Below are 26,386 nucleotides of genomic sequence, written 5' to 3' on the forward strand. Positions count from 1 at the left end.
ATTTTAGGTACAAACAGAAAAATCTTCAAGTTTGGAATAGGAAGGTAATCTTAGGATTTAGAATCTGTCACTTTAACTCATATAAGGGTGCCAACCAAGTAAGAGAACTGAAGCCAGATCTTCTTGAAACATATCCTCAGGAAATTGCCTTTCTAGTTAATATAAATTTCTTTTTTATCACTAGGTGAACAAAATAAGCCAGAAATGTAGCAAGAGCTGTCCTAAAATACAAGCCTAATATTCTAGATCCAGCTATTAAAACAGTCCACTGTCAGGAGTACACAGGGAGAAGCCAAATATAGACACTGTTGGAAAACACACTGCAAACGGTCACCGAGTCCTGCTTTCCCAGTGTGACAATAGTCCTAGGGTTCCATAAGATTCAAGAAAAATCTGGCATAAAATAAACTCAAAGCAAATTAATTTTAAAAGTGAAATTGTGTTGTCGCTCTACACTAACCAAGAAGAAAGAAAGGCATGCACACATACCATTTGGGAATATGTATATTTATATTCCCAAATATGGAAAATACAGATCCATAATATGGAAAATATATAAATAAATCTCTATCACACTCTGTATTTTACTGTACATAATGGGGATTTCATAAAAAATAGGAAAATGTGTATATATATTTTAAAAATATGTGTTCTCAGAAAGAAGAATTCAAACTTTGGATGGCAGTCTGATGGAAACTGGCAGTCTTAAGAGTTTAGCAATGTACTTCAGTCAATTAAGTGGCAAAACCAGTATGAGAGTACAAACATTGCTACTGTTTGGCTTGGATTTCTGTAATCTAAACCCACTGCTAACTTCATTAAGGGCTGTGTACCCTTGAACCTACAAGACTGCTTCTAGCCTCTGCAAAAATAGTCTGTTTCTTCCTCTTCCGCAGTACCAGAATAACTTAACATTCTATTTGAAACACAAAGAGGCAGGGAGGATAACTCTGGGTTCCTCAGCTTTCCAATTCTAGTCTGTTGTGAGGCCCAGCTGTACCTCTTTCCCTTGAGTTCCATTTCTTATTAACATCTTTTCTTTCTTTAAGCAGATTTTAGTTACTTACAAAAAAAGAGCCTGACCTAAACAGGCAGCAGGCTTTAATTTAAACTCTAAAAGCCTGGAATGCCTAAGCAACCCAATTCTACAGAATAATGGTTTTTAAAAAGTACACTGAAAAATTAAACCTCCTAATCAATGCTATTCATGAGAATCATCTATTTAGAATTAAAGACTTTGAGCCAAAATGCATTCAGAGAAAATACATGTCATTCATGTAGCAATAATCATTTTCAATACCATAATGGCTATGAAATTAAAAACTGCATTTAATGACATTTTCAGTGGCTTTCAAATCTATTTTGGGCAGCAGTATATTTTCTTCTAATGAAATCTTAGGTTCATGCCCAATGCACAGCACAGATCTGCTCTAGCTGAGCATGTGCACATGTCTCAGTGGGTCATCTGTGCATGCGTGAAACTGCAGATAGAAAATCCTATCTATGGTCCAAACTCTTCCCGTCAGAGACCTCCTGAGGCATCACCATGGAACCTCTGCAGCCTATGTGAATCAGATCTTGAAAACCACTGTGCTAGAAAAAGACAGCCACCCTGACACTTTACTGTCACAACCAGAATACCAAATTAATCACATGCCTATTTACCTGTGAGCTTTAAAACTTTTTCCATCAACATAGATATCAATATCTGGGCAACAGTGTTTCACATAAAGCTTCAGTAAATCTTCTCCTAATTCAGATGCAGGTTCCAAGTCATAAATATCTTTAAAAGAGAAAAACAAGACAAAAAATAGTTTCTTTAATAGTATATATATTTAAAAATTTTGTATTCTTGTTGTTGCTCAGTCACTCAGTTGTGTCCAACTCTTTGCAACCCCATGGACTACAGCACGCCAGGCTGTCCTTCACTATCTCCCAGAGTTAGCTCAAACTCATGTCCATTGTATTCCAAAACTAGCAAAATGTTTTTCCACATGGTTATCCTGATTAGCTACTGAAAGAAAGTAACAGTGAGTGAAATCTTTAAGTGGTAAATTCAAAGTAAAATGAAACTTTAAAATCATCAATTCTTTCTGCTCTGAAATATATATTTCTACTTATACTTAAATATAGATATACCTTTAAATATAGATACACATTTAAATATAGTAATACTATTACAAATTATACACCAAAATTGAAGCCACTTCACAAACATCTGACTTAAAAAGTTAAAAAATTTCCCAAGTTTGATATTCTTTTTCATCACTTAGTTTCTTCCTGTTTCTGTTCATGGATTTATGGCTAGGATGATCTGTGAACCAACAGAAATTCAACTAAAATCAATGGGACTTATAGAACACTTATTATGAGTCTAGTACCATATACAGTATAGAGAGTTATAGAAAATATTTTAAGAACTACCTCTACTTCAAAAGATTCATAATTTAGGCTTTGGGAAGTGAAATATAAAACATGTATATATATTTAAAAAGAAAAATACTACATTGTATATTATAGCTCTATCAGTCTGGAAATTTTTGTTAGTATAACTGCTGAGGATGGGTCCCTGGGAACAGATTCCCAGTAACCAATTTACAAATGTATATATTTAGAAACCAGAATGCTAATGAGGTGACTCTGGGTTAAGGCCCCTAAAGAGCTTCAGGATGGGGGCTGGTCACCAGAAAGGACAAATATGTCATCAGAGAGGGGGAAGTTTCAGGCCCTTCCCCATACCTCTAGGGAGGGAAAGGGGGCTATAGACTAAATTATAAAAATTCTTGAACAATAAGATTCAGGGAACTACTGGGTTGGTGAACACACCGACTTTTGAAAAGATAGCACACCTTGAGAGGGGCATGGATATTTGTTCTGTATACCTTCCCTTCTCTACCCAACCCGCATACCTAGCACTGTATCTTTTTCATTTGGCTGTTCCTAAATTTTATCTTTATAACAAATAGGTAAATATAAGTGAAATGTGTTCCTGAGTTCTGTGAGTCATTCTAGAAAATTATTGAACTTTGTAGGAGGGTGGTAACGGGAACTCCGGAATTTGTAGTCGCTGGGCACAAGTGTGGGTAGTAATGGGGATATGTCACTCCAAAACATGCCACTCTGGCATGAGGATTATTTTGAGCTAAAGGTACTTGAGAGGGAGCAGATGTAGGGAAAGCTATTTACATCCCCCAACTGCCTAAAAATAAAAGTAAAAAATTTCCCTTTTGTAAAGGAAATTTCCATGTGCAAAGCTATCTCCTTCTTAGGAAGAAACTATTCTCTTCACTTGACTATTATCTGTATAACAAGACAACCCTTATTTACCATACATTTTCTCCTCTCACCTTCCCATAACTTGCCTCCACCATCTAGTAGCCAGAATGCCTTTCTTTCACTTAGCCTAAGATAATATTTTGTTGTTTAGTCGATAAATTGCATCCAATTATTTCTGTAACCCCGTGGACTGTAGCCCACCAGGTTCCTTTGTCCATGGGATTTTCAGGATAAGAATACTGGAGTGGGTTGCAATTTCCTTCTCCAGGGGATCTTCCTGACTCAGGGATTGAACCCTCATCTCCTGCTTTGCAGGTGGATTCATGCAGTAGGATTCTTTACTGCTGAGCCACCAGGGAAAGTCAAGATGATAAATAACCCTCAATTATCTAGCCATCTTCTTGAATCTCCTTTTTTTGGTGAAACTCCTGGTGCAAAAATAAGTGATGAAAACCATTCTCCCCCCTCCTGTTAATCTGTCTTATTTCAATTTAATTCTTAGGCCAGTCACAGAACCTAAGAGGGTAGAAAGAACTCTTTCCTCCCAACAGTAGCCTAGGCACCCGACTTGACTTGCGTTTAACATCTGAAGCAGGGAGAATATTGCAGCACTAAGCCCTTAACCTGTGGCATTTATCTGTTGCTAACTCTGGATAGTTACCATTAGAATTGAACTGTTGGATGCCCAGCTGGTGTTAGGAGAATTGCTTATGTGTGGGGGAAAAAAAAAAAAACCCACACACATTTGGAGTCAGAAGTGGTACCCAGAAAAGAAAACAACAACAACACACAATTACAGAAACCCAAAACTGTTCCTCAACCTGAAGTCATCATTCCATTCTACCTTAAACTTGCTCTGTTCATACTCTTTAAGCCTGCAAAATAGTACCACTTAAATGCCTTATGAATAAGGCCACCACATCTCTTGGTTTGCCTGGGGGCAGTCCAGTTAATGCCTGTTCCCCTAGAATAACATTCAACAGCAATGATAATTTTTCATTTTTTACTCTTTCAAAAGAATCCTTGTTTGGACCACAAAATATAAAGTCATCCTTTATATAATAAGGCTCTTCATTGTCTGTCTTCTGCTTATATATCCAGGTTCATCCCTTACTGTGACTATTCTTATCCCCTCCTTTACTCTAGACCCACAACAAACCATGCATGGTGTTCCAAATTTGCTATGTGCCTGGTTCTTTGCCTCCAGGAGTGTCGTTTCCTTTGCCTGGACTACTTCTTCCCTAAACTCTCTGTCTGGTCAACATCTGCTTTTTCTTCAGGATTCAGTTCAGATACTATTCCTTCCACACAGCTTTCTCTGAAGGCCTATTATTCCTTCCATGTAGTTTTTTCTGAAGGCCTAAGTCTAGGTTAATGTGCCCTATTTGAGTCCTTAACACACTTGGTACATAACCAACCTGATTATACCTCCTCTAAACTGCAAGACAGTACCACTATCTGTTTTGTTCCATCTTGTATCAAATCTTTTGTTCAATCTTTGTATCAAATCTTCAAAAGTTGGTATTTGAATAATGTGCTGATTAGAATGGCATTCCAGGAACAAATAGAAAGTATAAAAGCACAGAAGTAACAAAATACAGTTCTTTCAGATGAAATGCCAAGTCAGTAAGAGCAGAGCTCAGGGGGTGTGAGGGGTTGTGAAGATAGGAGGCAGCAGAGTACTAGGCGGCAGTCAATTTCCCCAAATCCCCTTATACCATGGGAAAGAAGCTGGGATTTATATTAAGGCTGTGGGAGACTACTAAAGAATTTTAATAAGGCAAATGCCATGGTCAGGCTTGCAATGAACAAATTTTGTTCTATACAATAGAAATGGAAGGTGGCACAAGAAGTCAGGTGACCAGTTGAGGTTCAAATTCTCAAAGAAAATAGCAACTTCCTGAAATAAAGAAATGACAGGAGGATAAAGGAGAGAAGTATTTAAGAATATTTAGGAGGCAAATCAACAGACATGCTCATGAATTGAATGAAGGGTAAAAGAGTAACTGAGAAGAAAGATAGTTAATATAGGGAATTCCCTGGCAGTCCAGTGGCTAGGACTCCATGATTCCACTGCAGGGGGCACGATAAACCTTATGTCAAAGACACATAATCGTGGTGGCAGAATCTACCCCCCTTTAATACTTACAGTGCAATAACAGGAAGGAATTATTAAAGTTCCAATGCCATTATCAGTCTTGTTTACTAACTTTTAGTCCTATAAGCCAAAGCATCAATAAATGAATATAACTGGAAGGTATATGACGTCCTGGAGAAGGGAATGGCAAACCACTTCAGCATTCTTGCCTTGAGAACACCATGAACAGCATGACAAGGCAAAAAGATATGACCATAAAGCCTGCAACATTAACAAATATTTTATATACATTTTTCTAACACAAAATTTGGGTTGGGAGAAGTGTGGGAAACAATATAACACATAAATTTGATCCCTGAGCTGGGAACAAAGATCCCGAATGTCACATAGTGAGGTCTAAAATAAAGAAATAAAAGAGTATATAAAAAAAAGGAAGAAAGAAAGATAGTAATATAATTAATATAATTCACATTACACAGTATTTAAAAGAAGAGCAGGCTGGGAAAGGCAGGTGATTAGATCAGTCTGACACAGGTTAAATTTTGAGATATTTATATTTAGAGGTATATTTAGACAGATATGTCTGGTCAGTGGTTGGATATGAACCTCAAAAAAAAAAATTAAAGAGGAAGTGCTGGTGAAGGAGACTGAGCAGTGACTGAGAGGGAAAATCCAGACAGCACAGAGTCAAGAAGACAGAGGAAGTTTCCAGGAGGGTGGCACAGACAGTATGGAGGATGGCAAAGGACTTTATAAGATGTGGCAAACAAGTGTCTATTAAACTGGTCAACATGGGGTGGGGGGATGGGATTTCCATGGAGTGATGGAGGAGAAAATAAATAAAGGCAAGGGGTTGAGGGGTAAATGAACTCTTTCCATTTACACTAAAAATCTGTTTGGCCACTTTAATCGGCTATTGTGGGCCCATGGCAGAGTTCTAGGCTAGAGGCAAGAAAAATGGGTATCGAATATCAGCTCGGTCAACTGCCCCATCTGTGTGGCCTTAGAAAGTCCCTTATACTCTCTGAGCCTTACTGTCCTCATCTATAAAATCAGTCTGTAACCACTTTCTTTGTAGGGCTGAGACTAAATGAGATAGTTTAAAAAATGAACAGATCTATCTCAAGCCTATAAGAGGCATGCATGCATGCATGCATGCATTTACCATAATACAATATGGTGAACATATACAAAAGAAACCTAACTGAGCTTAAATCAGTTTTTTATTGCTGCTGCACTAAACATCAGTAATAAAAATCTTTTAGTTAACAGATACTATCACATACAGTCAATTCAACTGTAACACATGTTTTGAAAACATGAGTTTGATCCAACACAACTGACATATTAGGGAACAATTTTTGCATAATGGGAATTTTTCCTTTCTTTAGGTGCAAGGTAATCCATAAGAAATACAAAGTCAATGCAAGGAACTGTACCCAGCTGGACTGAGCTATGAATATACATAAAACATAAATACCTAAGACACCTACCAGAAACCTCAGTTCACCCATGCCTACTCATTTCTGGTGTTACAAATTTCCATCTGATTTCAGATAACAGCTGCTGGGAGACCATTTTCTATGAATATTTTTGTTTTTGTATGGTCTGTCCTTTCTGAGCAGAGCACTGGCAAATTTGGATCAAGGGTGATTAAACAACAAATACATCTTGGAAGTTAGAGATAATGAGATGCTCCAGAAAGATTCAGAGACTATCCTCTCCTCAAAATCATTTCCTTACATTCCTACCTTCCCCTCACCAGACAAGATTTATCTACCTTCCAAAGTAAAGATCTCTCCCTCTGTGGAGGAGGATGAGCAGGTCTGCCAGCAGCCTATAAAAGTCTCATAAAGTTGGGGTTCCCCTCCTATGGTGCAACTCCATTGCATGTGAACAGCAGGTAACATTAAGCCCTCATGGGGACTGAGGGTTGAGAAGTGGTTCTGAGACGCTCTATAAGTAATAAACAGTTTGTTCTCTTATACAAGGCTCTTGAGTCTCCTGTTGGAATATTTACTGTATCTATATCTACATCCTTAACATACTCCTTCCACCAATTCACAGCAATTCACAAGCTGCAACCCTTTTGACACCCACTTCTACAAACAAACTAGATCTCTTTTTCAAGGTCAAATGCCATATTTATTGTAGTATTTATGTACTGCTGAATCATTTAACATGGATAAAACTATGCTCCTAGTTTTTTTAGGTTCTGATCTTTTAAAAATGTGTCATGACAAAATGTATTGGTGATTTTTGTGTTGCATGGAGTTTTTTAAGGAACGCATACATTGTGTTAGAACTGATTCTACAGTGTGCTAAAGCTTTTGCTTGTGTAGATTAGAATAAGAATGAAAATATATAGAAGCTTAAAAGGAAAATTGTGAATTATGTCTGTATTTATTAATAATAACTCCATCTCTAATTACTTAGGAAAACTGGGAGTAGGCCATATTATTATTTCCATTCACTCATAAATTATATACTTTCATTTATACTGACTTTCATCTACTTATAAAAAAATGTTCAATAGAGCTGATTTTTGAAGTATGTTTTTCTCTAAGTGTTTAGAATATAATTACTTTCATGGCTATAAAAGTTTATAAAAATCCACAAAAAATACCTCACCAGTGGAAATTACATTTTCCTCTTTGCTGTTGATATCTTTTGGAATTTCATGTTTCAGAAGAGAATGATCAGATGATCTTTTACTTAAGAACTCTACAGATAACCTTCTATCATTGTCAGTACAATTTCCAACACTGAAGTCACATTTCTTTTGTGGTACTCCACTTTCCACTATCTTTTTCCTAAGAATTTCTTCTTCGTAGCTTTTTATATTTCTGTTTGATGAGTATACAATCCTAAAAGACAAAATGCAAAATATTAATAAAAATAATGTTGGTTATTCTTAAAACCTCGTTTCCCAACGTGTGGCTTTCATAGATAACAGCCACATAGTTGGAAAATCTTCTTAATCTACACTAAAGAAAGGTCCATCTAAAATAGCAGGAAGTTTGAAAAGTAGTGTATAAAGAAACAATGTTAAAAAGGAATGTGTAATTGCCAACAAATTATATAACCTAAATGAAATGGACAATTCCTAGGAAGGACACACACTACGAAACTTGATTTAAGAAGAAAGAGTATCTGAATAGACAAATAGCAAGTAAAGAGACTGAATTAGTATTCAAAAACTTCTCACAAAGAAGGACACAGGACCAGGTGGCCTCCCTGGTGAACATTACCAAATGAAAGAAAATTAATTAATGGCAATCCTTTACAAACTTTTCCAAAAATATAAGACATAACACTTAACTCATTATGTGAAGCCAGTATTATGTTGGATCAAAAGGAGACAAAGACATCACAAGAAAACTACAGACCAATATCTCTTATTAATGTAGAGAAAAAAATCTTCAACAAAATAATAGCAAAGTGAATCCAACAACATATAAAAAGAATTATACATCATGACCAACTGGGCTTTATTTTAGGAATTCAAGGGTAATTAAACATATGAAAATCAATGTTATATACCATATGCTCTAGTGTGAACGTTTATGTCCCCTAAAAACATATATGGACAAAATCCAACACCCTGTCATTAAACATTCAACAAACTAGGAATGGAGGGAAACATTCTCAACCTGATAAAGCACACCTATGAAAAACCCACAGCTAACATCAGACTTAATGGTAAACAATTGAAAACTTTCTTCCTGAGATCAGCAAGGATGTCTGTCTGCTCTTACCACTTCTGTTCAACATTTAAATAGATTCTAGCCAGAGCAATTAAGCAAGAAAAATAAATAGCTGGATTAGAAAGGAATCGGAGAAGGCAATGGCACCCCACTCCAGTACTCTTGCCTGGAAAATCCCATGTACGGAGGAGCCTGGTAGGCTGCAGTCCATGGGCTCACTAAGAGTCGAACATGACTGAGCGACTTCACTTTCACTTTTCACTTTCATGCATTGGAGAAGGAAATGGCAACCCACTCCAGTGTTCTTGCCTGGAGAATCCCAGTGACGGGGAAGCCTGGTAGGCTATCATCTATGGGATCACACATGCATCAGAGTCGGACATGACTGAAGTGACTTAGCATAGCATAGCATAGAAAGGAATAAGTAAAGCTATCTTCAACTACAAATAGCAAACATATACATAGAAAATCCTTGGAAATTCATCCCTAAACTGTTTGCTAAACAAGTTCAGCAAAGTTGCAAAATAGAAGATCAATATGCAAAAATCACTAACAACAAACAATCCAAAATTAAATTAGAAAACAACTCCATTTACAACAGCAACAAGAAAATAAAATACTTAGGAATATCTTGATATTTCACAAAAAGCACAGTCTTATATGCTGAAAGCTACAAAACAATGCTGAAAGCAATTAAATGGAAATATATTCCATTGATAATTTAATATTTTTAAAATGGCAATACTCTTTAAATTAATCTATGGATTCAGTGCAACACCTATCAAAATTCAGCTAGTTTTCTGTGGAAATTGACAAACCAATCCTCAAATTCAAATAGAAATGCTAGGATAGCCAAAACAATCTTAAAACAGAAGAAATTTAGAAGATTCACATTTTCTGAATTCTTAGCTTCCTACAAAGCTACAGCCATCAATACTGTGTGGTACTGGCATAAGGACAGATGTATGGATCAATGGAACCGAACTGAGTGTCTAGAACATACATTTATAGGCAACTGATTTTTGACAGGGGTGTTGTGACATTCTGATTTATAATATGAACTTTGTACACCATTCCCAGCACATAGATTCCAAAACCCTTCTAACTTCCTACGTAAAAGCCATAGGCTATCTTTATTACAGTTTAGTTCAGTTCAGTTCAGTTGCTCAGTCATTTCTGACTCTTTGCAACCCCATGGACCATGGCAGGACAGGCTTCCCTGTCCATCACCAACTCCTGGAGCTTGCTCAAGCTCATGTCCATTGAGTCAGTGATGCCAACCAACCATCTCATCCTCTGTCGTCCCCATCTCCTCCCACCTTCAATCTTTCCCAGCATCAAGGTCTTTTCCAAAGAGTCCGTTCTTCACATCAGGTAGCCAAAGTATTGGAGCTTCAGCTTCAGCATCAGTCTTTCCAATGAATATTCAGGATTGATTTCCTTTAGGATTAACTGGTCTGATCTCCTTGCAGTCCAAGGGACTCTCAAGAGTCTTCTCCAACACCACAGTGCAAAAGCATCAATTCTTCGGCGCTCAGCTTTCTTTATTGTCCAACTCTCACATCCATACATGACTACTGGGAAAACCGTAGCTTTGACTAGACGGACCTTTGTTGGCAAAGTAATGTTTCTGCTTTTCAATATGCTGTCTAGGTTGGTCATAACTTTTCTTCCAAGGAGCAAGAGTCTTTTAATTTCATGGCTGCAGTCACCATCTGCAGTGATACTGGAGCCCCCCAAATAAAGTCTGTCACTGTTTCCATTGTTTCCCCATCTATTTGCAATGAAGTGATGGGACTGGATGCCATGATCTTAGTTTTTTGAGTGTTGAGTTTTAAGCCAACTTTTTCACTCTTCTCTTTCACTTTCATCAAGAGGCTCTTTAGTTCCTTTTCACATTCTGCCATAAGGGTGGTGTCATCTGCATATCTCAGGTTATTGATATTTCTCCCATCAATCTTGATTCCAGCTTGTGCTTCATCCAGCCTGGCATTTTGCATGATGTACTCTGCATATAAGTTAAATAAGCTGGGTGACAATATACAGACTTGACGTACTTCTTTCCTGATTTGGAACCAGTCTGTTGTTCCATGTCCAGTTCTAACTGCTGCTTCCACAGTCAGCTCCTGCATACCGATTTCTCATTAGGCAGGTCAGGTGGTCTGGAATTTTCCAGTTTGTTGTAATCCACACAGTCAAAGGCTTTGGCATAGTCAATAAAGCAGAAGTAGATGTCTTTCTGGAACTCTCTTGCTTTTTCAATGATCCAATGGATGTTGGCAATTTGATCTCTGGGTCCTCTGGCCTTTCTAAATCCATCCTGAACATCTGGAAGTTCACAGTTCATGTACTATTGAAGCCTGGCTTGGAAAATGTTGAGCATTACTTTACTAGCGTGTGAGATGAGTGCAATTGTGTGGTAGTTAGAGCATTCTTTGGCATTGCCTTTCTTTGGGATTGGAATGAAAACTGACCTTTTCCAGTCCTGTGGCCACTGCTGAGTTTTCCAAATTTGCTGGCATATTGAGTGCAGCACTTTCACAAGATCATCTTTCAGGATTTGAAATAGCTCAACTGGAATTCCATTACCGCCACTAGCTTTGTTCGTAGTGATGCTTTCTAAGGCCCACTTGACTTCACATTCCAGGATGTCTGGCTCTAGGTGAGTGATCACACCATTGTGGTTATCTGGGTCATGAAGATCTTTTTTTTGTATCATTCTTCTGTGTATTCTTGCCGCCTCTTCTTAATATCTTCTGCTTCTGTTAGGTCCATACTATTTCTGTCCTTTATTATGTCCATCTTTGTATGAAATGTTCCCTTGGTATCTCTAATTTTCTTTCCCATTCTATTGTTTTCCTCTATTTCTTTGCATTGATCACTGAGGAAAGCTTTCTTGTCTGTCCTTGCTATTCTTGGAACTCTGCATTCAAATGGGTATATCTTTTCTTTTCTCCTTTGCCTTTGCCTTTTGCTTCTCTTCTTTTATCAGCTATTTGTAAGGCCTCCTCCGACAACCATTTTGCTTTTTTGCATTTCTTTTTCTTGGGGATGGTCTTGATCACTGCCTCCTGTACAATGTCAGAATCTCCATCCATAGTTCTTCAGGGACTCTATCAGATCTAATCCCTGGAATCTATTTATCACTTCCACTGTATAATCCTAAGGGATTTGATTTAGGTCACACCGGAATAGTCTAGTGGTTTTCCCAACAGTCTTCAATTTTAGTCTGAATTTTGCAATAAGGACTTCATGATCTGAGCCACAGTCAGCTGCTGGTCTTGTTTTTGCTGACAGTATAGAGCTTCTCCATTTTTAGCTGCAAAGAATATAATCAATCTGATTTTGGTATTGACCATCTGGTTATGTCCATGTGTAGAGCCTTCTCTTGCATTGTTGCAAGAGGGTGTTTGCTATGACCAGTGCGTTCTCTTGGCAAAACTCTTGTTAGCCTTTGCCCTGCTTCATTTTGTACTTTAAGGCCAAAGTTGCATGTTACTCCAGGTATTTCTTGACTTCCTACTTTTGCATTTCAGTCCCTGTAATGAAAAGGACATTTTTTTGGGTGTTAGTTCTAGAAGGTCTTGTAGGCCTTCATAGAACCATTCAACTTTAGCTTCTTCAGCATTACTGGTTGGGGCATAGACTTTATTACAGCACTTAATTTTATTCCCAGTTCCTGAAATAGCTCCAGAAGGATAAAAATGAAATGTATGTCTTTAGTTATTCATAGCAAGCCCCTTTAAACCACATCAGAGTTTACATTAGGAAGGTAGGTGACTTTTAGAAAGCCCATAAGGATGGGAACTGGAATCCAGGAAAACCAAGTGCTTTGAAGGTTGGAACTAAGCTCTTCCCTCCACCTCTGGAGAGGGGAGAGGTTAAATTAACCACCAACGACCAATGACTGGGCTTCCCTGGTGGTTCAGACGGTACAGAATCTACCTGCAATGCGGGGGACCCAGACTCGATCCCTGGGTCAGGAAGATCCCCTGGAGGTGGAAATGGCAACCCACTTCAGTATTCTTCTCTGGAGAATTCCATGGGAACTGGGCAGGCTACAGTCCATGGGGTCACAAAGATTTGGACACGACTGAGCTATTAACACACACTAATCAATCATGCCTATGTAATGAAGCCTGCATCTTTAGATGGGTTTCAGTGAGCCTCTGGGTTGGCGGACACATGGAGGTACTGGGAGAGTAGTGAACCCTGAGAGGGCATGGAAGCGCCTTCCCATAACCCGTGCCCTATGCATCACCTCCATCTGGCTGTTTCTGAGTTTTTACCAATAATATGTCAAGTAAAATATTTTCCTGAGTCCTAGGAGCTGCTCCAGCAAATGAGCTGAAACTGAGGGAGGGGCCAAAGGAATCTGCATTCAGATGGTCAGAAGCACAGGTAACAATCTCCAGGTAGACAGTGTCAGAATTGAATTAAATCTGTAAGACACCCAACTGATATCTGGAGAACCTGAGAATTGCTTGGCAAGGGGGAAAAAACTACAAATCTGGTGACCGTAAGTGTCAGAAGCAAAGTACTCAACAGGTAGAACTGAGCAACAGGATCGATTTGGAGGCAAAAGGAGGGAGCAAAAGTGGTTTTGGGAGGGAGGAAGGAATGAGTGAGGCAAAGTAAGCAGGTGAGCAAGTTTAGGACTAAAGAGTTTGAATAATTTGGGTAAGAGGGGGCTCTGAGCTATAAAGGTGGTCTCTGGTTGTCTGGTATCTGGCTCTGGGATGATTAGGGCAGAGGAGTGTTGCCTTCTAGAGTGTAAGAACCAGAGGGAAAGGTGAGTGTAGGAATGGATTCAGGGTTACTTGGTTTGCATATTAAAGGCACACTCTGGGAATTAGCTAACTCTGGGAGGGAAAGTCTTTCCCCAGTCAGTGAGGGTCCAAGTTATATATATGTGCTCTGTTGTGCTCAGTCGCTTTAGTCATGTCCAATTCTTTGCTACTCCGTGGACTGCAGCCCACTAGACTCTGTCCATGGGATTCTCCAGGCAAGAATACTGGAGTGGGCTGCCTTGCTGTCTATACACATAGTTAATATTACAAGGTACCTGTTCCACCCACTTCAGCCCTACTAGTATAAGGGATTTGAGAAAGCTGTAGGGGAAATGGAATTGTTCATGCTGTGCTGCTGTTCTATGTGTTTACTTGGTTGACATTTTATCCTAGCATTGATGTTAAACTGAAAATTTAAAGGTCTTCCCTTTTTACCCACACATAAACATGCACACACATTTTCAGACAACTATAGTGTGGTAAGTCTTAAGAAATCAAAGATTTTTATCACGAGGTCATAAAGAAAAAACTATCAGTACTTTCCACTGCCAATCATTTGAGCCATATCTGAAGTTGCTATATATAAAAATTTTTTTCAAAGACTCTTTGATCAGAATTTTTACTAAAAAATCATAATCTCAATACTTTATATTCCTCTCCTTATGCTTTATATTAACACAGACAAATTTCAATACAATCTTCTTTTTAAAAGGGGAGGAGGTATTACTAGAGCCAATCAGTGAATTTAGCAAAGTTGCAGGATACAAAATCAATACAGAGAAGTCACTGGCATTTCTATATACTAACAATGAAAAATCAGAAAGAGAAATTAAGGAATAAATCCCATTTATCATTGCAACAAAAAGAATTAAATATTTAGGAATAAACTTACCTCAGGAGACAAAAGAACTATACACAGAAAATTATAAGACACTAATGAAAGAAATCAAAGATGACATAAACAGATGGAGAAATATTCCATGTTCCTGGGTAGGAAGAATTAATATTATGAAAATGACTATACTAACAAGTGCAATCTACAGACTCAATGTGATTCCTATCAAATTACTAATGGCATTTTTCACAGAACTAGAACAAAAAATTTCACAATTCATATGGAAACACAAAGACCCTGAACAGCCAAAGCAGTCTTGAGAAAGAAGAATGGAGCTGGAGGAATCAACCTTCCTGACTTCAGATTATACTACAAAGTTACAGTCATCAAGACAGTATGGTACTTGCACAAAAACAGAAATATAAACCAATGGAACAAGATAGAAAGCCCAGATATAAACCCATGCACCTATGGGTACCTTATTTTTGACAAAGAAGGCAAGAATATACAATGGGGCAAAGACAGCCTCTTCACTAAATGGTGCTGGGAAAACTGGACAGCTACATGTAAAAGAATGAAATTAGAACACTTCCTAACACCATACACAAAGATAAACTCAAAATGGATTAAAGACCCAAATGTAAGACCAGAAACTATAAAACCATTAGAGGAAAACATAGACAGAACACTCAATGACATAATTCAAAGCAGATCCCCTATGACCCACCTCCTAGAGTAACACAAATAAAACAAAAGTAAACAAGTGGGACCTGATTAAACTTAAAAGCTTTTGCACAGCAAAGGATTAAACTTAAAAGCTTTTGCACAGTTCATACAACTCAATACCAGAAAAACAAACAACCCAATCAAAAGTGGGAAAAAGACCTAAACAGACATTTGTCCAAAGAAGACATACAGATGGCTAACAAACACATGAAAAGATGCACAACACAGCTCATTATTAGAGAAATACAAATCAAAACTACAATGAGGTATCACTTCACACTGGTCAGAATGGCCATCATCAAAAGGTCTACAAACAATAAATGCTGGAGAGGGTGTGGAGAAAAGGGAACGCTCCTGAACTGTTGATGGGAATGTAAATTGATACAGCCACTATGGAAGATGGTATGGAGATTCCTTAGAAAACTACAAATAAAACCACCATATGATCCAGCAATCCCACTCCTAGGCATTTACCCTGAGGAAACCAAAACTGAAAGAGACACATGTATCCCATTGTTCATTGCAGCACTAATTACCATAGCTACAACACGGAAGCAACCTAGATGTCCAATGACAGATAAAAGGATAAAGAAGTTTTGGTACATATACACAATGGAATACTACTCAGCTGTAAAAAGGTACACATTTGAGTCAGTCCTAATGAGGTGGGATGAACCTAGAACCTGTTATACGGAGTGAAGTAAGTCAGAAAGACAAAGAGAAATATCATATTCTAATGCATATATATGGAATCTAAAAAAATGGTACTGAAGATGGTACTGAAAAATGGTACTTATTTACAGGGCAGCAGTGGAGAAATAAACATAGAGAATAGACTTATGGACATAGGGAGAGAGGAGTAGAGGGTGAGATGTATGGAAAGAGTAACATGGAACCTTACATTACCATACGTAAAAGAGATAGCCAATAGGAACTTGCTGTGTGGTTCAGGAAACTCAAAGAGGGGCTCTGTATCAACCTAGAGGGGTGAGATAGGGAGGAAGATGGGAGGGAGGTTCAAAAGGGAGGGGACATATGTATACCTATGGCTGATTCACATTGAGGTTTGACAGAAAACAACAAAATTCTTCAAAGCAATTATCCTTCAATAAAAAAATAAATTTTAAAAAAAGGGGGAGGAGGCATGTTACAAGAACTTTCTATATGCAAGACAAGGCTGAGCGCTGAAGAATTGATGCTTTTGAACTGTGGTGTTGGAGAAGACTCTTGAGGGTCCCTTGGACTGCAAGGAGATCCAACCAGTCCATTCTGAAGGAGATCAGCCCTGGGATTTTTTTGGAAGGAATGATGCTAAAGCATCATTCAGTACTTTGAAACTCCGGTACTTTGGCCACCTCATGCGAAGAGTTGACTCACTGGAAAAGACTCTGATGCTGGGAGGGATTGGGGGCAGGAGGAGAAGGGGACGACAGAGGATGAGATGGCTGGATGGCATCACTGACTCGATGGACGTGAGTCTGAGTGAACTCCGGGAGTTGGTGATGGACAGGGAGGCCTGGCCGTGCTGCGATTCATGGGGTCGCAAAGAGTCGGACACGACTGAGCGACTGATCTGATCTGATCTGATCTGAAGACATTTTGGTATTTATAACTTGGGGTCAGGGCTCAGGAAGGTTAGGGAGAAGGAGTGCCAATGACAGCTAGTGGCTGAAGGCCAGAGATGCTGCTAAACATCCTAAAATGCACAGTACAGCTCCCACCCAAAAAAGAATTATCCAACTTAATAGTGCCAGGGTTAAGAAACCTCAGCATAGAGTAATTCATTCAAATTACTGGACAGCAGTACCATTTCTCCTCTCTCAGGATCATTCTCAAATGAGAAATTAGCCTTTCTGAATACTAATCCTCTAAAAACTCTTAATACTAATACTTAGATTCTACTAACACTAATTATTAAGATAATATGGAATTTAAATGAATGGATTTCTTAGAAGGCTATAAAACAGCTATGAAAATACATGAAATAAACACACACATATGTTTAAAAAATAAACAAATACATACTAGATTTAAATAAGAGGAAAAAAGATAAAGAAAGCACTTACTGTAAAAATGTTCTAAATTCTGAAGCTTCAAAGTTCTCCACAGCGACATGTTCATGATTTTTTAAGTTATCTGTATGTCCAACAGTATGAAAATAGAAATCAGGAACCCTTGCTAAAAGGACTGCTTTGTGTGCTTTGAACAAAGTACAACCTATAGAGAAAGTAACATCTGTATGTACTTCTTCTCTTAGAAGCCTATAAGGAATAAAAAGGAACCACAGTTTAATTAGTGATGCTTAGAAACATACAATACACTCATTTTTATAAAATAAATTTTTTAACATAACACATAAACTAAAAACACAGATAACAAAATAATATGAAAATGAGCTTATTCTCAACTCATTCAAAGAACATTGTTTAATGTTGGTTTAGCATGCAATTTTCTAAAATTTATAATGAAAACAAAGGTAATTACACTGAAAGAGTAAGACTACTTTTTCAAAAAGTATCCTTTCTTTTTAATTCCTTCTAACAATAAAGTTATCTTCTACGTAGGTCGATTTTCCTTTAAAATGTACATACTTTAGATTTATTTTGGAAAGAGAACACAAAGTACTGTGTTCACTGATTATTGAATCAACTTTAAAAAATCTTACTAAAACCGAAGCCAAAAAAGTAAATAGCAAACCAGATGTGGTTATAATAGACAATTCAGACCAGAAACTGGTACACTATTGTGTTCTATTGTTAAATACAAGTCTGAAATGCAGGCTTAGCTGTCAAGACTGTGACATTTAAGCCCTTTTCCATCGACCACCCCCCCCCAAAAAACTAGAACTAATCATGCTCTAATCTCTATTATCAAAATGATGGACTCATGTGGAAAGCCCATTCAATGTGGACATAACTAATGTGCAAACATAGTTATGGTAAAGCTGTCATGTAAAGTGACAGAAGAACAGAAATCAGCATCATAAGAGAAAACTGTCATACAATCTCTTTTTCTGTGTGCTAACTCTATATTTTTACTCTGCAACATTAAATAATACATCATATTACATAACATTATCATCAGCAAGGTATGCATTCTCAGAGGACTTCTGTATTGCAGGATATAACTGGTGATCACACTAAAACACTACAGGAGGTACAAGTATGGATAAGGACCTCATTACAGTGAAAGCCTAGAATGTTGCCATTGACACACTCCCCCAAGACTCAGCTAATGGCTCTTTCCTCTGGTCCCTCAGTACATACCTCTATTCATAGCACTTTTGTCATCGCATCATTATTATTTTTATATATCTTTCTCCCTACCAGATAATAAACTCCCTAAAGGCAAAAACTGTGTATCTTCCATTAGATAGCTCAATATCTGCTTTTTGGATTTTGTTGTATTTTACGCTAAACAAAACAAATGTTTCAGAGCACAAAGCTTTTAGAACCTTGGAAACAGTGACCAAACAAGATGCATTTTAGTTAATATTTTAATAAATTATTTTCATAAGTGATTGTTAAATTTACACAAAAATGTATTGATTTTCCAAACATTAACAAAAACTCAAATTGTACAAATATTCCATTTATTCTCCTTCCCATCCATCTTATACCCTTCCCCTGCTCCTCTCCAAATAAATAAACAAGCATTTACTTGGGGGAGCTGACAGCCATACAGCTCATTGGGGAATCTGTCTTGTTTATAATAGATGCTCAGGAGTATTTGTCAAATAAAAAAAGTCAATGTGTTTTTAAAAATGTTAATGTGAAAATGCAGTGCTTTTTATTTTATAAAACCACTTGGATCAATTACAAGTAAATCCTGTTATCTGTTGCTGTTGTTTAGTTGCTAAGTTGGGTCTGACTCTTTTGCGACCCCATGGACTGTAGCCCATCAGGTTCCTCTGTCCATAGGATCTTCCAGGCAAGAATACTAGAGTGCATTGTCATTTCCTTCTCCAGGGGATCTTCCTGACCCAGGGATCAAACTGAGTCTCCTGCATTACCAGTAGGATTCTTTACCACTGAGCCACCAGGGAAGCCCTTGTTATCTGTTATAAGTAACAATATCTGACTAAGGGGAGGTTTATGGTTCATCTAATAATAAACCCTAGTGGAAGGACAGGTTGGAGGAAAGGCTCAGTGGTGTCCAGACCCAGCTTTCTTGCATCTTATTTCTCTGTCAAGTACTGTATTCACCTATCAAAAGCATTTTAGTCCACTGATTAAACCAAATTCCTCACTAAAAATTTATTGAGCGTGTAATATGAACTAAGCACTGGGGACACAAAGATGACTAAAATATAGTATCTGCCCTCAAGGAGTTTATAGAAGAGATGGAGGCCAGGTCTGAAAAATAAAAAGTATGAAATATTCAATAGGACAAACTAGTAAAATTTTTTCAGGGACAGTTATAAGAGAAGACCTTATAGAGGATAGGAAAAGCATATGGAATTTTAAAGACTGAGTAAGAGTTGGTCAAGAAAGCAATGCAAAGTAGGAGGGATTCCTGCCTCCATGTTCCTTACAAAGGTTTGTGTGAGTGTGGAGCTACAAATTGGTCAATAGAGTACTGAGAGATAAGAAGTGACAGATGAAGCTGCAGGGATAAAGATGGGTAAGAGGCAAAGAGCTTAACTCTATCTCACAGCTGAAGGGGAATGACCAAATAGTTCAAAACATGGGCAATTTTATTTTTCAAAATATTATCTATTATTGTGTAGAAAAGGAATCAGGGGAAAATGAGACTGGAGGAAGAAAAACTACTGCCCAACACAAATGAATGATGTACATGGCTTGAGCCAGGAGAGAAACAACAGTGATAGAAAATGAGGGATTAACTTAAAATATATTTAGGTAATACAATGGCGGCTGCTGCTAAGTCACTTCAGTCATGTCCGACTGTGTGTGACCCCATAGATGGCAGCCCACCAGGCTCCCCCGTCCCTGGGATTCTCCAGGCAAGAACACTGGAGTGGGTTGCCATTTCCTTCTCCAATGCATGAAAGTGAAAAGTGAAAGTGAAGTTGCTCAGTCGTGTCCGACTCTAGCGACCCCATGGACTGCAGCCTACCAGGACCCTCCGTACATGGGATTTTCCAGGCAAGAGTACTGGAGTAGGGTGCCACAGGAGTTGGTAACTGGATGCAGAAGGTGAAGGTAAGGAAATAACGTAGGATCTCTCTCATAGTTAGCTTAGACAGCTGGGTGCTGGTGATGTCACCAGCCATTTTATCTTCTATGCCAACTTCCCTCCTAAACTCCAGACATATTTTCAATTGTCCCCTGGATAAGGCTTCCTGAACATTCACCATCCTCCTTCCTTTTGAATGTCCTAAGATTCAGCACCATCTTCTGTTTCTCTTTCTCTGTGTTTCCACATGTAATTGGTCACCACGTCCATGAACTGCACACAGAAATCCATTTTATCTTTTCCTTTTTCACTGCAGTTATGTGTCCCCTGACTATCACAAAAATCTAGTTGGTTTCCTTTTATTTTTTTCCAATTTCTTTCCTCAAATCATGATCTAATTATGCGAATCCTGTATTTTTAAAATATCAATGATTCTCCACTGCTTCCAGAATACATTCCAAATTCTTCACTGAAGAAAGGTCTCTATGATCTAGTCTTAGTTTTACCCATTCACCCTCATGTACTGTCCCTTTGCTTGCCATACCCACAATCCCCTCCCAAATAAAGCTACCAAATTGTGCCACATGCCCCTGAAGCTCTTAGTCACCTCTGAATGGACAAGTGACTGAGCCAAGGTTAACCACTAGCCAATGTGGTAGTTAAACAAGTGAACTCTAGCAGAGATATTCTCTAATAATCAAGAGCCAACTGATGGAACTCTTAAGGGAGTTTTAAAGAAAATCCAAGGTATAGTAAGAAAAGGGAATGGGTAAGGAGAGAAGCAGAAATGATGGAATAAAGATACTGGAAGATCATTTCACTTAACTACCATAACTTTAGAGAAAGAAGACTGACTGATCTGTATTCTGGCCATGAGACCTTGGGCAAATCACTTTAATGTCCCTGGAACCAGATTGCCAAGGTTCTTATTCAGACTTAACCACTTCTCTTGATGCTTTGCTTCCTCTGCCTTTTCTAAAACCAGCTTGAGCATCTGTCAGTTCCCGGTTCACATATTATTGAAGCCTAGCTTGGAGAATTGTGACCATTACTTTGCTAGCGTGAGAGATGAGTGCAATTGTGTGGTAGTTTGAGCAGTCTTTGGCATTGCCTTTCTTAGGGATTGGAGTGAAAACTGACCTTTTCCAGTCCTGTGGCCACTGCTGAGTTTTCCAAATTTGCTGGCATATTCCAGATGAACTTCCAGATGTTCAAGCTGGTTTTAGAGAAGGCAGAGGAACCAAAGATCAAATTGCCAACATCTGCTGGATCATCAAAAAAGCAAGAGAGTTCCAGAAAAACATCTAATTTTGCTTTATTGACTATGCCAAAGTCTTTACTGTGTGGATCACAATAAACTGTGGAAAATTCTGAAAGAGATGGGAATACCAGACCACCTGACCTGCCTCTTGAGAAATCTGTATGCAGGTCAGGAAGCAACAGTTAGAACTGGACATGGAACAACAGACTGGTTCCAAATAGGAAAAGGAGTACATCAAGGCTGTATATAGTCACCCTGCTTATTTAACTTATATGCAGAGTACATCATGGAAATGAATGAAGCATAAGCTGGAATCAAGATTGCCAGGAGAAATATCAATAACCTCAGATATGCAGATGATACCACCCTTATGGCAGAAAGTGAAGAAGAACTAAAAAGCCTCTCAAGTGAAAGAGGAGAGTGAAAAAGTTGGCTTAAAACTCAACATTCAGAAAACTAAGATCATGGCATCCGGTCCCATCACTTCATGGCAAATAGATGGAGAAACAGTGGAAACAGTGGCAGACTTTATTTTTTTGGGCTCCGAAATCACTGCAGATGGTGACTGCAGCCATGAAATTAAAAGACGCTTACTCCTTGGAAGAAAAGTTATAACCAACCTAGATAGCATATTAAAAAACAGAGACATTACTTTGCCAACAAAGGTCCATCTAGTCAAGGCTATGGTTTTTCCAGCAGTCATGTATGGATGTGAGAGTTGGGCTATAAAGAAAGCTGAGTGCCAAAGAATTGATGCTTTTGAACTGTGGGGTTGTAGAAGACTCTTGAGAGTCCCTTGGACTGCAAGGAGATCCAATCAGTCCATCCTAAAGTAAATCAGTCCTGAATATTCATTGGAAGGACTGATGTTGAAGCTGAAACTCCAATACTTTGGCCATCTGATGTGAAGAACTAACTCATTGGAAAAGACCCTGATGCTGGGAAAGATTGAAGGCAGGAAAAGGGGACGACAGAGGATAAGTTGGTTGGATGGCATCACTGACTCAATGGACATGAATTTGGGTAAGTTCCGGGAGTTAGTGAAGAACAGGGAAGCCTGGTGTGCTGCAATCCAGAGGGTCTCAAAGAGTCGGACATGACTGAGCAACTGAACTGAACTGAACCTGATGCTTAGTTTCCTTATCTGTTAAATGGGACCAGCAACAAGATTTACCTCAGAGTGGAATAAATAAAACATTGCATGTCACCCCAATGTTCAGCAGGATGGTAATAAGTATTAGGTATTTTTATTACAATTGTCTTGAACAATCACCCATATCTCAATGAAGTCTTATAAAAGAATTGCAGTCATATCCCAAGCAACTTTCCAATTCTACATCAAATCTAGCTTTTTGACAACTGAAACTGTTTCCCATTTTTCCTCACTTCTCCATATATCCTATTGCCTCGGGTAACCCAGAAATGTCTCTGTTCCTTGCTGTTTGGTACAATCCAATATAACTTGCTTTCCCCAAATAAATCAAGCTCTTCCAAATCTCTATGCCCTTATAAAAGCCATTCTCCTCCCTTAGATACTCTCCAACTTCTCCTTTCCTAATTTCTACCTAATAAAATTTTAATCAATCCCCAAGAGATCACTCAACCATCACTTATAAAGCCTCACCCAAGTCACCCCCTTCCCCATTCCTTTTCTTTGGCTATTATCTCTCTCACTAGAGTGCAAGCATAATATCAAAGTCATATCTTACTAATCTTTGATTCTTTAAAACGTAATACAGTGTTAAGCACACGGGTGCTTGCTACTTCATTAATATTTGTAGAATAAATCAATAGTATTGCTGTGCTTGAAGATGAATTTAACATAGCATTCAAGGTGGCTGGGTGAGCATATGAAAATTTTTTGTTGTTTTTAAAACAAAACCTTTGCTTGTAACAAGAACTTGGGAGTTCAGGATCCTATCCTTATTTGCTGTGAGGATGAGGATAAATTGTTCATCTGCTATACTTTATTTATTATCAAATTTATTGTTGGAGTGGGTTCCTATCTACTGGGAAGTACAACTAAGTCTCCATAAATGCTATAGTAACTCTAGGGCAATATCCATCACCTGCTAGACTTTTAACTTCATTTTTATATAAATTAGGAGTATTACTTTCCTTAAATTCATGACAACTTCAAGGCTAACAATACAGCCAGAAGAATAAAGCCACTTAAGAAAAGGTGTGCCTCATCCTTAGAGATTCATCCTAGAAGCAGATGAATCACTCTTTTTTTTCTTTCTATCTTTTACATCAATTCCCCCAGTGGTGGAGACAAGGCAGAATCTCTCATGGAAATGCCCACATTAAAAGCACTTTTTTTTTTTTTTTAAACTTTATAAAGTTCAGTTTATATTAATAGCTTCTGGAGCTTTAACTGTGAGCCACAGTAAGTACTTTTAAATGTTGCACAACTGTTAGTTATTAGTATTGACAGTAATTAGGTGTACATTGGTTGAGTAGTTCTCAACCAGAGACCCAGGCCAGCAGCATCAGCATTAGCTGGGGTGCTTGCCTGCTAAGTTGCTTCAGTCATGTCCGACTTTTGCGACCCTATGGGACCTTGTTAAAAATGCAAAAGTCACCTAGGACCTTGTTAGACATTTAAAAATCTCAGGCCCCATCCCAGACCAATTGTACCAGAACAAGTGTCTGGGCCCCAGTATAGCTAAGCCCTCCAGGTGATTCTGATGCACACTAACGTTCAAGAATCAATGTTTTGGTAGAAATGGAAACTAGGGAATATTTCTGAGCTTCATTTTCTTTAAAAACAGGGATTACTCTCCCGAGATTCATCACAGCCTGAGTTAAGCTTCACAACAACTCTGCATTTGCTTAAGTCCTCACGGGAGCTGGGAGTTGCCGGGGAGCCGTAGAGTACTCTAGGAGGAGAGGGGAAGTCAGGTTGGAATCAGGAAGTATTTCTATGTAAGTATTTCTGCTAAACCGTTGAAAGAAAGCTAAGAAGAAAGATACCTCCAGCGCTCAGGTGAGTTGTTCCATTTTTACTCATTGTAAATACTCATCCTTCTACCTAATTTTATCATTTTTTCTTAGAACCGTTTAAGCTCATATAAAGTTGTGTTTCAGGACCCCGAAACCTGGGTCCACCCCGACATTAGCGAAAGCCTTTCAAGACCTAAGTCTGCCCGTGTTGGGAGTATTTTGGCATCAACTGATGCCGCACAGAACTATGATAGTAACTTTGGTTTTCCTCTTGAACCTGGTACGTGGCCTCCGGATTGGTTATACAGGGGGAGCGAACCCGCCAGTTAGTGAAGAGGCAAGAGAGCCTCCCTCGGTGGCCCGAGGCGAAGAGAACAAAGAAGGAAGGGATGGAGAAACAGAGAAGGAGCCACAGTTTCTGCTCCAGAGAGGGGAGCGTTTAGAACTGAAGGAGCCTGAGTTCCCGCCTCCTCCTACCTGAGCAGATCCTGGCTGAGCTGCTCCGACACCATCGCCTTCAGCCGGCGCCGCTCACAGGGTCCCTTCCTTTGCAACCCCTTACTGCAAACTCCGGGGGATCCCAGAGGTACCCCGGGGGGCGCGCTATCCTCCCCACAGCGGGCCATGTCCCATAGAAGCACGGCGGCACCCCGCAGGCCCAGGACAAGGTCTCACTTCCCCGCCTCAAGAAGAAGGGGGCGTTTCCAACCGAACGCTCGGCTCCTACCCGGAATCCGCCCCCTAAAGGAAAAGGTTGACGGCTTCTCGTCTGTTTGTTAACGGTCCCTTAGGGCCGCCAGACCTCAATCCAGGAGAATGTTTGAGGCCAGGCCGGAGCCGGCACGTGACCTGGGAGGGTGTGCGCAGGCGTGGTAGCTCTGTTTACCTCCGCCAGCAGGCACTCCGACCCCTATTGACCAGGGAGCGAACTGTCCTCCGGCACTCGCCGGTTCTGCCGTTTATCCCTGTCCCTTTGCTTTCTGGTTGGTGCTAACAAGTCGTGTAAATAAATGCTTTATTGAGAGCAGCGTTCAAATCAGCCAGTGCAGTCTCTCAGCACTTTATCTTCCTGGATGTCAGCGCTTTTTTCCCCCAGGAAAGACAAGTTCACTGGCCGTTTCCTGCGGCGAGTCACATTCTCTCATTTACCTGCTTTGGGCAAGAAAAATTGGGGGTGTGAGTGTTGAGGAAGCCTTCCCTGGTGGCTTAGTCGGTAAAGAGTCTGCCTGCAATGTGGGAGACCTGGGTTCGATCCCTGGGTTGGGAAGATCCCTTGGAAAAGGAAATGGCAACCCACTCCAATATTCTTGCCTGGAGAATTCCATGAACAGAGGAGCCTGGCGGGCTACAGCCCACGGGGTCACAAGTGTGTTGAGGAAAGAACTTCGTAAAATCAACAGGAGTTACAACACTCCTGAGCTCCCTGCAAAAGGTGTGTACAGCCTCTAGAAGACTCCTTTCCCTTCTAATCCAGGGAGTGGCTCATATAACTGCCCTTGAACTTTAGCTGAGCAATGTCAGTAATATTGCAGAGGTTTGCGTATAAACCTGTGAAATTGTATGAGGTGGGAAAAGGAAGTAAGATTGTAGGAGCAGAGCCTTGAATTT

General features: G+C 39.1%; 1 protein-coding gene across 6 annotated transcripts in view; it reads right to left on the reverse strand.

Annotated features, from left to right (window-relative positions):
• The window catches only part of BTBD8 (BTB domain containing 8), an 86,750-nt gene extending 61,099 nt beyond the window's left edge, over positions 1-25,651 (reverse strand). For 3 of the 6 annotated variants that reach the window (XM_006054469.4, XM_044944702.2, XM_025288273.3), the window contains exons 1-4: positions 25,256-25,650; positions 17,499-17,693; positions 8,006-8,241; positions 1,666-1,783 (exon numbers count right to left, since the gene is read on the reverse strand). In XM_006054469.4, the coding sequence (XP_006054531.4) occupies positions 1,666-1,783; positions 8,006-8,241; positions 17,499-17,693; positions 25,256-25,404 (698 nt within the window). In that variant the 5' untranslated portion in view covers positions 25,405-25,650. Of the gene's footprint in view, positions 1-1,665; positions 1,784-8,000; positions 8,242-17,498; positions 17,694-21,711; positions 21,768-25,255 lie in introns of those variants that run through there. The other 3 variants (XM_025288274.3, XM_044944703.2, XM_025288275.3) reach the window with 3 other exon arrangements.
• Between the last annotated feature and the right edge of the window lie 735 nt (positions 25,652-26,386).

Source organism: Bubalus bubalis, chromosome 6 (assembly GCF_019923935.1).
Source record: "Bubalus bubalis isolate 160015118507 breed Murrah chromosome 6, NDDB_SH_1, whole genome shotgun sequence".
NCBI classification, from domain to species: Eukaryota; Metazoa; Chordata; class Mammalia; order Artiodactyla; family Bovidae; genus Bubalus; species Bubalus bubalis.